The sequence below is a fragment of the Cygnus atratus genome, chromosome 6 (genome assembly GCF_013377495.2).
Source record: "Cygnus atratus isolate AKBS03 ecotype Queensland, Australia chromosome 6, CAtr_DNAZoo_HiC_assembly, whole genome shotgun sequence".
NCBI classification, from domain to species: Eukaryota; Metazoa; Chordata; class Aves; order Anseriformes; family Anatidae; genus Cygnus; species Cygnus atratus.
Genome location: NC_066367.1, coordinates 36606105 through 36618561, shown reverse-complemented (window position 1 = coordinate 36618561; position 12457 = coordinate 36606105). Strand labels below are relative to the sequence as shown.

General features: G+C 54.3%; 1 protein-coding gene across 16 annotated transcripts in view; it reads left to right on the top strand.

Moving 5' to 3' along the window:
* The first annotated feature begins 703 nt into the window (after positions 1-703).
* Positions 704-12457, top strand: part of ZEB2 (zinc finger E-box binding homeobox 2) — a 113255-nt gene continuing 101501 nt past the window's right edge. For 2 of the 16 annotated variants that reach the window (XM_050711519.1, XM_050711516.1), the window contains exon 1: positions 5102-5185. Coding sequence is in view for 11 of the 16 variants with exons in the window: in XM_035555978.2 (XP_035411871.1) it covers positions 4911-4983 (73 nt within the window). In the remaining 5 variants the exon portion in view is untranslated. Of the gene's footprint in view, positions 1015-1643; positions 2118-4241; positions 4736-4845; positions 4984-5101; positions 5186-5455; positions 5534-12457 lie in introns of those variants that run through there. The other 14 variants (XM_050711520.1, XM_050711517.1, XM_050711507.1 and 11 more) reach the window with 13 other exon arrangements.

Here is a 12457-nt window from a genome sequence, read left to right as displayed (position 1 = left end):
ATCTTTGCACGGAGAGCATTTCAAGCCCTTTTAGAGGAAGAAGCGGCTGTGGCTTGTGCTGGGAGCCGGGCAGGAGCGGCTGAGGCTCAGCCATAGCAGCCCCTTTGCACTAAACCGCCTCGCTCAGCATCCCCAGCCTGGGCTGCCTGACTTACTTCTGTATTAGTTCTCAATTACGTGCAGTGTAAACCAGCTTTTTGATTAACAAAACAGCAGAGCATTGGTTAAGAACACTTAAACTTCAAAAAAAAATCCCCCTGGGAAGTGGGCTCTGAATTGGTTAATAATGTGCAGTACTTGCTAAATTGCTGACTTCCAGATGTGGAAAATATCTTTCTTGTTTAGGACCTACGTAACCTGATTGGATTACGACAGAAGCGTCACATTGGAAGGCTTTTGAGTGATGATTTAATTAACCATACAGTAGAAAGCTGTATTTGCCAGGAAACCCCTTCCATATTTGCATAACCAATCCCTTCAGTGCAAAGGTGGAGTCTGGGCTTCTTCTCTTTTTTTTTTTTTCTTTCTTTTTTTTTTTTTTTTCTAGATGCAATTTTATTTTAATTTTAATACTTTGCAAAGGTGAAAAACTTGTAACCTCTGCGAAGTTCGGTACCACGCGTTGCTCGCCCGAGCCGCCTGCCGTGCAGCCGGCCCAGGGCAGGGCAGGGGCAGGAAAAAGCGCCCAGCTCCCCCCTGCTCCCTATCTGTGAACAAAACAGAGCGACTGTAAGATCTCAGCACGGTTGTTGTGTTGGTTTTTTTTTTATTATTATTATTATTTTTTTCATCAGATTTAGCTGACTATTCAAATAACCTGGACGAGTGCTGAAATGAAATGAAAGACGGAGAGAGGAAAGAAAAAAAAAAAAAAAGACAATAATAATAATAATAAAAATGCCCCCAAAGAAACGCGTGAGGATAAAAATAAAACAGCAGCAAAACGAGCGGGAGTCAGCCAGGAGCTCGTTTGCGGTGCCCGCACAGAGTTTAGTTTCTAGGCGTTGCGTTAGGGTAAGTTTTGGCCCTCCGCAAGCAGCGGGAGCTGCGGGAGCGCAGCGGGGCAGGATGCGGCCCCCGGCGGCTTCCCAGGGCGGCCGAGGCGAGGGGGGGGGGGATCCCGCGGCGGGGGGGGGGGGGGGGGCGGGATCCGGCGGGGGGGATCCCGCCGGGGGGGGCGGCAGGGATCCAGCCTGAGGGCAGGGATCCGGCAGGATCCTGCTGGGGTTGGGGGGGGGGGGGATCCGGCACACGTCTCGCCTGGGGGAGGGGGATCCCATATGGGGGGGGGGGGGGCTGGGGAGACGGCTGGGGGGGGGGGAGGTTTACACCCCGGGGGGGTCGCGGGGGGGGGAAGAAGCGGGGGGGGGGGGGCGTAGGGATGCACCGCAGGGGGGGCGGGATGCAGCCTGGGGGGGAAAGACGCGCCCCCGGGGGGCAAAGATGCGCCCCTGGGGGGTAAAGGATGAACCCCGGGGGTTAAAGGATGCACCCCGGGGGGGGTCAGGGGATGCACCCCAAAGGGGAGGGGGGGCAGAGGATGCAGCCGGGGGGGGGGGCCGAGGCCGCATCCCCCCGCGGGGCAGGGGCTGCGGGGGGGCCGCGGGGCGCGGAGCGGCGCGGAGCGGGGCGGGGGGCGGGCGCGGGGCGGGGGGCGGGCGGGAGGAGGTGGAATTGCATTTGTGCCGCTAAAGCCCTTCGCGGAGACTTCAAGGTATAATCTATCCCAGATCCTTTCCCAGAGAGAAACTTGGCGATCACGTTTCCACATGATGCTCACGTTTGGTGCTCTTCAATTATCCCTCCCCACAAAGATAGGTGGCGTGTGTTTCAGGGTCTCTCCTCTCGCTCCTACAGAAAAGAAAAAGAAAAAAATGTCATTAGAAGAGGCGTAACACGTCAGTCCGTCCCCAGGTTTGTGTTTCCTGGAGTGGCAGAAAGAGATCAGTCCTAACCTGCCCAGCAGGAATAACGGTCCTTCCGACAACTCTTTGCAAGGCTTTTTACAATTTCTCCAGGAGCTGCATCTCCCTTCACCTTTTCTCCTCCACTTCGCGGCTTCTTCATGCTTTTGCTTCTCACCATTTCTGGCCAAAACTACAACCAAGACTTCGCAGGTAGGTTGGGAATTTAATTCCGTTTTCCTCCTTTTTTTTTTTTTTTTTTTTTTTTTCCTCCCCTTCTTTTTCCTCCCACCACCTCGCGCTCTAGCGGGCTTCTTTAATTTCGATAGCGTTTGATTATTTTTATTTTTATTTATTTTTTATTTTTTTTTAAGCGTGCTGGCTTCACCCTGCCTCGCTCAGACTTGGGGCGAAAATCTCCCCTTTTTTTTTTTTTTTTTTTTTTTTCCTAACCGAAACCCGAAGTCACTCGGGCTCCTGCTCCGGGAAGGGGCGAGCGGGGTCGGGGCGCTGGGGGCTGCCCCCCACCCCCCCCCCCCCCGCTACCTGTCACCAGGTACGGGAGGCGCCTTGCGCACCGCAGCAGCCAAAGTTTTAGCGCCGGGGAGGCACCCCGTCCTCCCGCAAAAGGGCGAAGTCAAAGGCTGGGGATTTAAAATAAAAGCCACCCGGGCACCTCCTGCTCTTTTTCCTTGTAGGGTTCCCTCCGGAGCCCCAAAGTTTGCAGGTACCTGTTAATGGTAACGCCGAGCCGGCGCGGCCGGGCACCGCTGGAGCCCCAGCCCGGGGCAGGGCTCCCGGCGAGGATGTGTTTCCCCAACCAGAAAGTTTGCTGTTTTGTCTGCTTACTTAGTTTCATTTCTTTATTTTATTTTGCGAAGCTGGGTGAAGTAACACCTTAGCTTCTGGGATCCTAAAGCAAGAAGTGAAAGTACTGACTGGAACTTAAAAGTCGTTTACCAAAAAGCGAAAAAAAAATATTAAAAAAATAAAATAAAATTGCTAGCCAGTTGTCTGGGAAGAAAAGTGTTGCCGAGGTCTGCAGGTTTCAAATTATTGACAACTTTTGGGGGGAGGCTGAAGAGCAGGGGAGATAGCGAAATGCATTTAAAACAATTCTCCATTGGGCGTTTTGCATGAAAACGCCACTCGCCGAGGAAGGCTCAGAGCCTCGCTCGCCTCGGCTCCTGTCCTCCCCACTCTGCTGCATCCCGTGTCAGACCTGCCCCGGTGATGCCAGCCTTGCCCACTCCAGAATCGGGAAAAACTGGCAAATCCTAAACTTTCTGGCGCATTTCTCAGCCTCTCCCTTCCTCGGCCGCATGCATCCACATCCAGGGAGCTCGCAGTCCTCCCTGCCCAGGCGCAATCCCAGGCAGGAGAGTGTGAGTAAACATGCTGACCCCGCACACACACACTCTCTATATTCCCATCCTCTTACCTGCTCGGGGATTTTTTCAGCCAGGCAGGTTTTATAACCGCAAAGGTCTGAACAGAGAGTTCAGACGGAATAAAAGACCTAGCAGCAACACACTTCCCTGCTCAGTCCTGGTGGTGTGAAGCTCCAGCAAAGTCAAAAGACACAGGGAATAATAATAAATAGAAAAGCCCACTTTGCTGAGGAAAAAAAAAAAAAAGGTGAGGCAGGTAATCATTCATTTTATTTTATTTTTCTACATTTTGTACAAAACTCCCAGTGCAAGGGAAGACAATAGATGCGAAGGCGAGGAGGGGGAATCCTGCTCAGGAGAGCAAGGGTTAATTGCCCTTGTTTTACAGTTTGCATCTGTTACATCTTTTATAGCCCCCTGTTTAAACTAATCCGCAAGTCAAAGCATCTTTAAAGCTACAGCATCTTCCTCGAGGTGGACTGAGTTTCAGGAGCGTTCTTGCAGCAAAGCAAAGGCTCCAGTGACAGATAGAGGCTCCTGCACAGCCGGGCACGCACAGTAGGTCCCAAAGTTTACAAGTTAAAACACACACACGCAGCCTGAGAGCCTGAAAACTCTGACAGCGGTAGTTTTGATTTCTGTTTCTTTTCTGAGGAAGGAGAAAAAAAAAAAAAAGAAAAAAAAAAAGACACTCTGAAGCTTTGTTTAAGTAAGGGGCAGGGGAAACCCTGAATATTGTCAAACTGACTAAAAAGGTGACAGAGGTTTATAATTACCCCGCTCATTGTTAGGGGGAGGGGGAGGTCTCCGCGCTGTGCTTTACCCCAAAAGGACAGGGGAGAGCCATGTTTCCCTCCGCTCTTATCACTTCGCCGGGGTGCACTTTGGCAAAAAAAATAAAAAAATAAAAGCAAAATAAATAAAATCAGGGCAGGGGCAGCAGCAGAGAGGGCTAGCATTTCGTGCGCAAACAAGTCCTAATGTCAAATTAAAGTACTTTTAGGAGGAAACGGTCCGCCTAGCATTGAGTCAGGCAGCCTACTGTAAAAGCTGTGCTTCTCCTCATATACGGTCATGAGTTATGACTCATTGGAGATGTAATTCTGGGCTCTCTCTGATCTGCTTTGCTGGTGCAACACACACACACACACGCGCACCCGCACACACACACACACACGCACCCGCACCCGCGCGCACACGCACCCCGGGAGCGAGCGGGAGCCACACGCACACGCACACCCGCACGCAGGGGCACGCACCAAAAAGAAAGCGAGCAAAAAGAAAAAAAAAAAAAGAAAGAAAGAAAGAAAGAAAGAAAGAGAAAGAAAGAGAAAGAAAGAGAGAAAGAAAGAGCAAGAAGGCAATCTGCCCGGCTGGGGAGCGAGGGGGGAGCCCGCTCCGTCTGCGTCCCACCTCCCCCGGCACGGCAAGCCTCGCCGTGTGCGTGGATGGGTTCTTTTGCGGGTGCAAATTCGGGTCCCCGTTGGCGCCCTGCGTTTAAATGGGATATACCAATGCCCACATTGTTGCTGTGTTTGGTTGTTACATAGAGTCTGCGTGCTGCTGAATCAGGGAGTCGAGTCCATGCGAACTGCCATCTGATCCACTCTTATCAATGAAGCAGCAGATCATGGCGGATGGCCCCAGGTGTAAGAGGCGAAAACAAGCCAACCCCCGGAGGAAAAACGGTAAGCAGCCCCCCGAGCAAACTTTTCCGGCCGGGCGGAGAAGCCCCGGGGCGGGGGGGTGGCGGTGAAGGGAGGGGGGGGGGGGCTGGAAGGCGAAGCGGGGCGGGGGGGGGGGGCACGGCGCAAAGCGGGGAGGCAGCGGCGGAGCCCGGAGCGGGGCGTCCCGCGGAGGCTGCGCGGCCGCGGAGGCTGCGGGGCTCCGGTGATGCTTGGGGGGGGGGTGGGGGGGTTGGGGGCACGGGGAGGCGTCGGGGCGTTACGGGGAGGGGGGCCGGGGGGGGGCGCGCAGCGCGCCCCCGCCGCGCCCCAAAGTTTGTTGCGCGGGCGCGGAGCGGGCGCGCCCCTGCCCCGAGGCCGAGGGGAGGCGGCGGCCGGGGGCTGGAGGGGCCGGGGGGGGCGCCGAGAGGTTCGCGGGCGGGGGGGGGGGGCGGCCGGGGAGCCGCCGGCCCTGGGAAAAAGCCGGCACCGTGAGAACCCCGGGGCGCGCCGGCACCGGGCAGCGCCTCTCGCTCGGGCTCGGCGGAGGCTCCGCGAGGAAACTTCCTCCCCGGTAACCGGTAACCGGCCCCACGAGGTCGGGGACGGGGCGGGGGGGGGGGACGGGGGACGGGGGACTCCGGGCCACGCTCGCCTTCGCCCCCCGGCCCCGGAGGCTGCGGGGGGCCGGGGGGGGCGGTGGGACGCGGTGCCCCGCTCCGAAACCCCCTCGGGAGGCTGGCGCGGGTGCGGGGCTCTGTGTGCGTGCCTCCCCGAGTCCCCCCCCCCCCCGGGTTTTTGTTTTTTTTTTTTTTCCCTTTCTCCCCCCCGCCCTCCCCGGCCGACAGCCGCTGCCCCCTCCCGCAGCCCCTGGCACGGCCGGGCCGGCCCCGCTCGCAACAACTTTCCTCCCCGCCGAGGAGCCGGGGGAAAGGGAAGATGTTTTGTGCGAACCTGAACCCGCTCGCTTAGGGCTCGGCTACTTCTTTTAAGTGGAGAGGTGGAGGTGGGGGTGGGAAGTGGGGGGGGAGGAGGGGGGGGGGGGACGGGGGACGACGACGGCACGACAACAATAACAAAAAAAAAAAAAAAAAAAAAGAAAGAAAGAAAAAACAAAGAGGAGAGAATGTTGATTAGAAACAAATGATCCTTCCCCCCCTCCCCTTCCCTCTCTCTCTCTAGGTTGTGAGTGTGTGCGAGTGTGTGTGTGTGTGTGTGTGTGTGTGTGCGCGCGTGTGTCTTTTTCTTGTTGTGGTGGAGGCGTCGAGCCATATGGGGGAGTGATAGAGGAATTTTAGTCAGAAACTGTTCGCTGTGTTACACTGGCTTTTCCCTTTGTGTTGTCTTTGATCTATTTGCTTGGCTTAGTATTACAAAAAACCCCAACTAAAATAATATATTCCGAGCAGCTTCCCAAGGATCCGTTCCTTGTTATCTTTTTTTAAAGTCTCTCCCCCTCCACCACCACCCTTTACTCTTGTGTCTGTCATTATTTAAGGTGGTCCTCACAGAGGAGACCTCCCCTTCCCCTCATCTCTGGGTAATTTAGTAGACATTAAAATTACACGTAATGTTTCCCTCTCCTCTCTTGTGTTTCCTCTGTTCTTTTTATTAAATGTTGGTTATTGATTTTCTAAAATCAATGTCTGTTGTGGGGCTTTTTTCCCCTTACAAGTATCTAAAGCACGTTGCTGATCAACTGGATAACAAAAGCTTTGTGTCAAGTAGCCTTTTTTCTTATGTTAAACAGTCATTTTTGAGAGAAAAAGAGAGTGAGATTTAAAGCAACGCATCCAGAAGTGCTCTTTTGCAGGAAAGAATATTCTGAGTGTTTGAGGGGGGCTTATTCTTCTGCCTTCGCCTCCTCGCCTTTTAACACAAGCTTATTAGTTTAGCGTGTTAAACCCATCACACGCTCCGTGCTGAGGGATGCGCCCGTGTGTCTAAGGTTTTCTCCCCCCGATCCGAGTGGGGAAACAGAAATAAAAGGGCCGGGTGCCCGCGTTTGGGTAGGGCACCCCGCTGCAGCCTCTGCCCCCTGCCCTTGCGCGCAGGGCTTGGGGAGGACGCGCGGCCCGGGGTGGCGCAGGCTCCTGCCTCCCCTTCGCCTCGGGGCTTTTCACGCCGAGTGCTCTAACTTGGGGAGCCGCCCCCCGGCTCGGGAGCCGAAAGTTGAGTTGCGATTTTGGAAGGCGACCACCGAAAGAGCCCGCGAACTTCAGCTCAAGTGTGCGCGCTGGCTGCGCGAAGGTCTAACTCGTGTGCCGGCAGCCTCTTGCTCTGGCCAGGGCCGGGGGGGAAAGGCTCCGCTTTCTGCCTGTCCCCTCTTTTTTTTCTTTTCGTGCCCCAGAATTTGGTTCTCTCATTCATTTCCGAGTGAGAAATGTCCTGGTTTTGAGAAGCAGGTAGACGAGCGAGGGTGGGTTTTGGTGGCGGTGGCGTTGGGTTTTGGTGGTTTTGGTGTTGGGTTGGTTTTTTTTTCTATTTTTTTTTTTCATTTTCTCTTTCTCGACAAGCACGTATCCAGTGCCTTTCCCGTTGGGAATTGCCCAGGATTTATCTGGACTGAGTGGATTTTTGCCTCTTTCCTGGATTCGTGGAAAAGATGTCACTTCTGAGCTTGTGTCTTTGCTGATAACACTAGAAACGGTGATGCTTATCGAAATCAGGCAGAAATTCCTTAGAAACGCGGCAGGACCAAACTAAAAATTGAAAATAAATTAAAAAAAGAAACATAAAAAGGAAAAAAAAAAAAAAAAAGCCACCAAAAGTAGATGGCCATCGAGGAAGCCGGAGTGGCGTGGGCGCAGTCGGCCCCGAATTGCAGGGGGGGGACCCCGCGGGATCGCCCAGCCGCCGCTCCGGGTGCGCGCCCGGCGGCGAGTGCGGGGCTGGGCAGGGCTCGGCTCGGCTCGGCTCGGCTCAGATAACGGGGCCGGCTGCGATCGCGGCGCCGAGCGGGGGGGGGAAAGCCGGGGGGGGGGGCCCCGGGGGGGGGGGGGCCGAGATAACGGCACGGCAGGGGGCTGAGAGGCTGGGGGGGGGGGGGGGGGGCAGCGGGGCAGGACGGCGCCCCCCCCCCCCCCCTCCCAGGGATGAGAGGGGGGGAGGAAAGGAGGGGACCCTAGAAGTGGGGTGGGGGGGATTTGGGGGTCGAGGGGGGGCCGGGGGACGCAGCCCAGGAATGCGGCGGCGCCCCGGGAAGTTGGGTCAGATGATTCCCGGCGCCTGACTCACTTCGCGGCACTTTCACTCGGGAGAAGTGGCGGCGGAGCAGGAGGAGGAGGAGGCGGAGGAGGAGGAGGAGGAGGAGGAGGAGGAGGAGGAGGAGGAGGGAGATGGTGGAGGAGGAGGAGGAGGAGGAGGAGAGGGCAGCGAGCCCCCTTTCCGCCCCGCTCCGCACGGGCGCCCCGCGGAGGCGGGGGTGCGCAGGCGGCGGAGCGGGGATGCGCGGAGAGGGGCGGCGGGGTCCCCGCTCCCTGCCCTGCCCTGCCCTGCCCTGCCCTGCCTCTCTCCTCCTTGGATGGGCCAGTGTATTTTTTTTCCCCTGACCCACCCCCCCCCCCAAAAAAAAAAAAATAAAATCCCCTGGAAGGAGGGGAAAGGGGGAGGGGGGAAAGTTGGAGCTAATTTACTCCAAAGTTTCAGTAAACAGCTCCCTTTGATTCCTTTGCCATCTCGCTTCCAGTTGCGAAGAAAAGGGAGAAAGTTCACTGCTTTCAGGGCGTCTGAGCCGAGCAGAGCCCGCAGCAGCCGAGCGGCCGCGGTCGCAGTGCCCGGAGCCTTTCCCCAAAAGACACGCAGCCTCCTTCAGGGGATGTGGGGAAGGGGGGAAACCCACTTCACTTCCCACTTGCCAAAGAGAAAAACGAGCCCGGCTGCTGCCTTTAGTGAGTGGGAAGCGAGGCTCGCCTTCCCAGCCGGGAGAAGTTTGGGGGCAGCCCGGGGGAGGCTGGCGAGGCAAAGGGGAGGCTGCCTGTCGCGACATTCAGGTGGCGCAAGCCGGAGAGGGCACCTGGGAGCGCTGCCTTGCCTCGGCACCTTGCCGGGGGGCCGAATCCGTTGCGAGCAGATTGCTCGGGAGAGCGGCTTCCTCGGCTGGGAATAAAATGCGCTCCGTCGAGGGAAGCACCTGGAGATAGGCATTAAAAATCGAGGCGCAAAATGCGGGCAGGGCGCAGCGCATCCCCCGCTGCACCGCTCCGCGCACCGTGGTGGCCGGAGCGAGCCGTGGCAGGGAGCAGAGGAGGCTGCTCTCCGTGGCAGGGCTGGTCTATTCGTTTTATTCGGAGTTTGGAGAGGAGCAGGGAATTTGGAGATGAGCGCCCGCTTCGCCGTTTGCCATTCGTGAGGGTGCTGCGCTCACTGGGTGCTGGTTATTGCACGCGAGGAAACTTTTGGGGGAACCTCTGACTGCTGTGAGAAAATACATTCGGTGCCTGGCAAAGCCAAATATGAAAAATTAAAAAATAAAATAAATTAAAAAAAAAAAAAAGGAAACGGTTACAAGTTAATTATTGATAACGATACGAAGCCAAGTGCCCAAGGTAGGGAAAATAGACGGAAGACCGAGATGCAGGCTCAGGACAGGCTGGCAATATCGCCCAAGAAAAATGTGTGTCTCCCTTTAGAGTGGAAGGCAGGGTGTTGATTCTTTTACAGCAGCCCCACATTCATTCCAAGAAATAGGAAATTCTTCGCCTCCCAACAGTTTTTGGCATCTGCATTATCCCAGTGCTTTTAAGGTGCATTTTCTCCTCTGTGAAAGAGAACTCTTTGTCCTCTTTTCTCCAAGACCATGGCTTCCCAAGGTAGACACTATTTTGTGCCTGTCACATAGAAAGGGAGTGCAGGTTTGCAGTGCTCACAGACAATTGATTGTCTGCCCTAATGTGTTTCATTTACATGTTTATAACGTCAATAGTGCTGGGGTGTCCACTGTACCATTCATTCCAGCATTCCCACAAGGGTGCAATTGTCTGAATGGCCAAGTCAGACACCTTTTTGATTGCTCTTTAGTTGTCTTTTTAGAGTACGGAGAAAAAGGAGAGAAATCTGTGAGGCAGAAACACTAGTTGAAAATATTTCAGAATTAAACGTCACCATTAAAGCAGATGTGAGCATTAGACAAACAAGATATTTTAACTAAGGCTCTGAAGGTGTAAACAAATTCAGAACGGAGGGGATGGTTACTGCACGCTGCATCCAGTCCTGCTCCTTAATTTTTTAGGCTCCTTTTTTTTTTTTTTTTCATGTTCTGTGGTTTTCATTTTCATTTCAGCCTCTGTAAATGCAGCCACCTCCTAACTCTTTGTATGCTTAGCTGTAATTTGCGATTTTTTCCCTGTGTATTTACATATCTCTGTTTATGCCAACAGCGTCAGCTAACCGCTTGGAAAGTCTAGGGAGAGAATATTCAGGCTGCGAGAAGCGTAAACTTAAAAAGAAATAAAAATAAAAAAGTAAGGTCCAAATATTTCTTGATTAAGCATTTTTGATGAAAAAAGAAAGGACAATGCCTGGACTTCTTGAGGCAGTTTAACTCGAATAGCTGTGTACCAACTTCTTAGGGCTGCGCTTGCCGTCCTCTTACGCTGCGAGCTTTCAGCAAAGTGCTCCTAGGAGTTGCAAAGTCACTGGAAGCTTGGTTTTTAAGGTGTGCTGTGCTGTTTGCGTATGCCACCCTGTCCTTCAGCACAGAAGCTGCTTTCTGAGGGTGGCGAGAAACGACTGCCTGCGTTTCGTACCCGAATAGCTGAGCCTCGCAGATGCAGGGGGATCTGTGCATGCGTGTGCACCTAGCTAGGCGTGCGGGGAGAGAGGCTGTGCGCACACCCAGCACATGCAGGTCCGCCTGAAAATAACGGCTCGCCTTTCCGACGAGCTCCTTACCCCCCTAAAAACGATGACGGTACAATTAACACGAGTTGACCTGTTCCGTCCACGGGCCAGGAAGGGAAAAGAGCCCCAGGTCCTGGGGAGGTAAAGCGAGGGAAAAGTTTTGTGTTCTGTTTTTTTCTTCCCTCCCCTCTCTATAATTTTTGTTGTAATTTAAGAAAAAAAAAAAAAAAAGCCTGTTTGTGGAGAGATTTTTTTTTATTTTTATTTTTTTTTGTGCCTACCAGGGAAGACACACACAGTAGATGCACCGTTAGCTGAACCCCTGACACGGCGGTCTTTTGAATGCCTTAGGTATGATTTCACTTTCGCTCACATCAATGCTGACCTGAATGCCTTTCATATCTGATCCGCTGTGTCTCTCCCAGTAAACATCCCCTGAGGGGAGAACAAAGAAAGGAGCTCTTCTTCTTCTTAATCACAATTCAGCCCATTCACCGCCGGCAGGCTACATTTGCATTCTGCAACAGAAAGCCAAGATGAAAAGAAAAAAAAAAGAGAGTGAGAAGAGGGGGGAAAAAGCAGAAGGGTGGAGGCTGAGTAAAATAACTTAGGTGTTTGTAGCTGTTTGTTGGGCTTCCCCTAGTTACAAGCCTTATATAGATCCTGCTCTACCCAGCCTTGGCTCCTCTGACAGGCAGATAGTGTTACAAGATGGCATGCCTGTACTATTCATGGCCACTCGCTCTAACACTTGAGGTAGAAAGTGTCAGGGAGGGATCAAATTCTACTCCGAGCAGCCTGCTAGAGTTAGGGTCAGGTGTGTGTACTCTCGGCTCTTGACTGCTGCCTATTCTTTTCGTTTAATTACGATTATTGTTTACTCGCCGTGACCTTGGGCAGAGGGGTGGCCGGGGGGGGGCAGGCAGGCTGGGCCACCCCCGGAGGGCTGTGGAAGGGGGAAAAAAAGCCGGCTCCCCAAATTAACGGGGTGTCACGTCTTCCCCGGGGGGCTCCGGGTGAGGGGCAGCGGCTGGGGGGGGCTCCGGGACCGTCGTTTTTCTTCCCCCCTCCTCCCCCCGGCTTTGGCCGGCCCGCCCCGTCGGGGAAAAGCAGCGAGCTGCGGCCGGCAAGCGGCACCGAGGAGGAGGAGGAGGAGGAGGAGGAAGAGCAGGAAGGCGACCCTAGTGGCACTTCCAGTGGCCGTGCTCTCTGGTGGTCACGTCCACGTCCATTTTCCCACCGCCCCCCCCTTCCCCCCCCCTTTATTTCCCCGGCTGCCCGCTCTCCCCCAGCTCCTCTGGGCTTTTCAGAAGCCACTTGGAAAGAGATGGCGAGGTCTTTGGTCGGAGCCACTTTTTTCGCACCAAGAGGAGGTTTATTTATAACCGGATCCCGCTTACTGAAAAGTATTTAAGCCCTTTCAGGCAGAGCTGTCAAAATTTCCCGTGTTGTTTGCCTCTATTTGCAACATGCAGAAAGTCCTATGCAGTTGCTGGTGTTGGAATAGCCGGGGTAGCGCAGAAATCTCAAGTGACAAGTTTTCAACTACACCATCTCCTGCCGACCAAACTGTCATTTTTTTTTTTTTCAGAAACCGCTTTTAAGATCCTCACTTTTTTTCCCCCTTTTAATTTTTTTTTTATTTTTTTTTCCCATC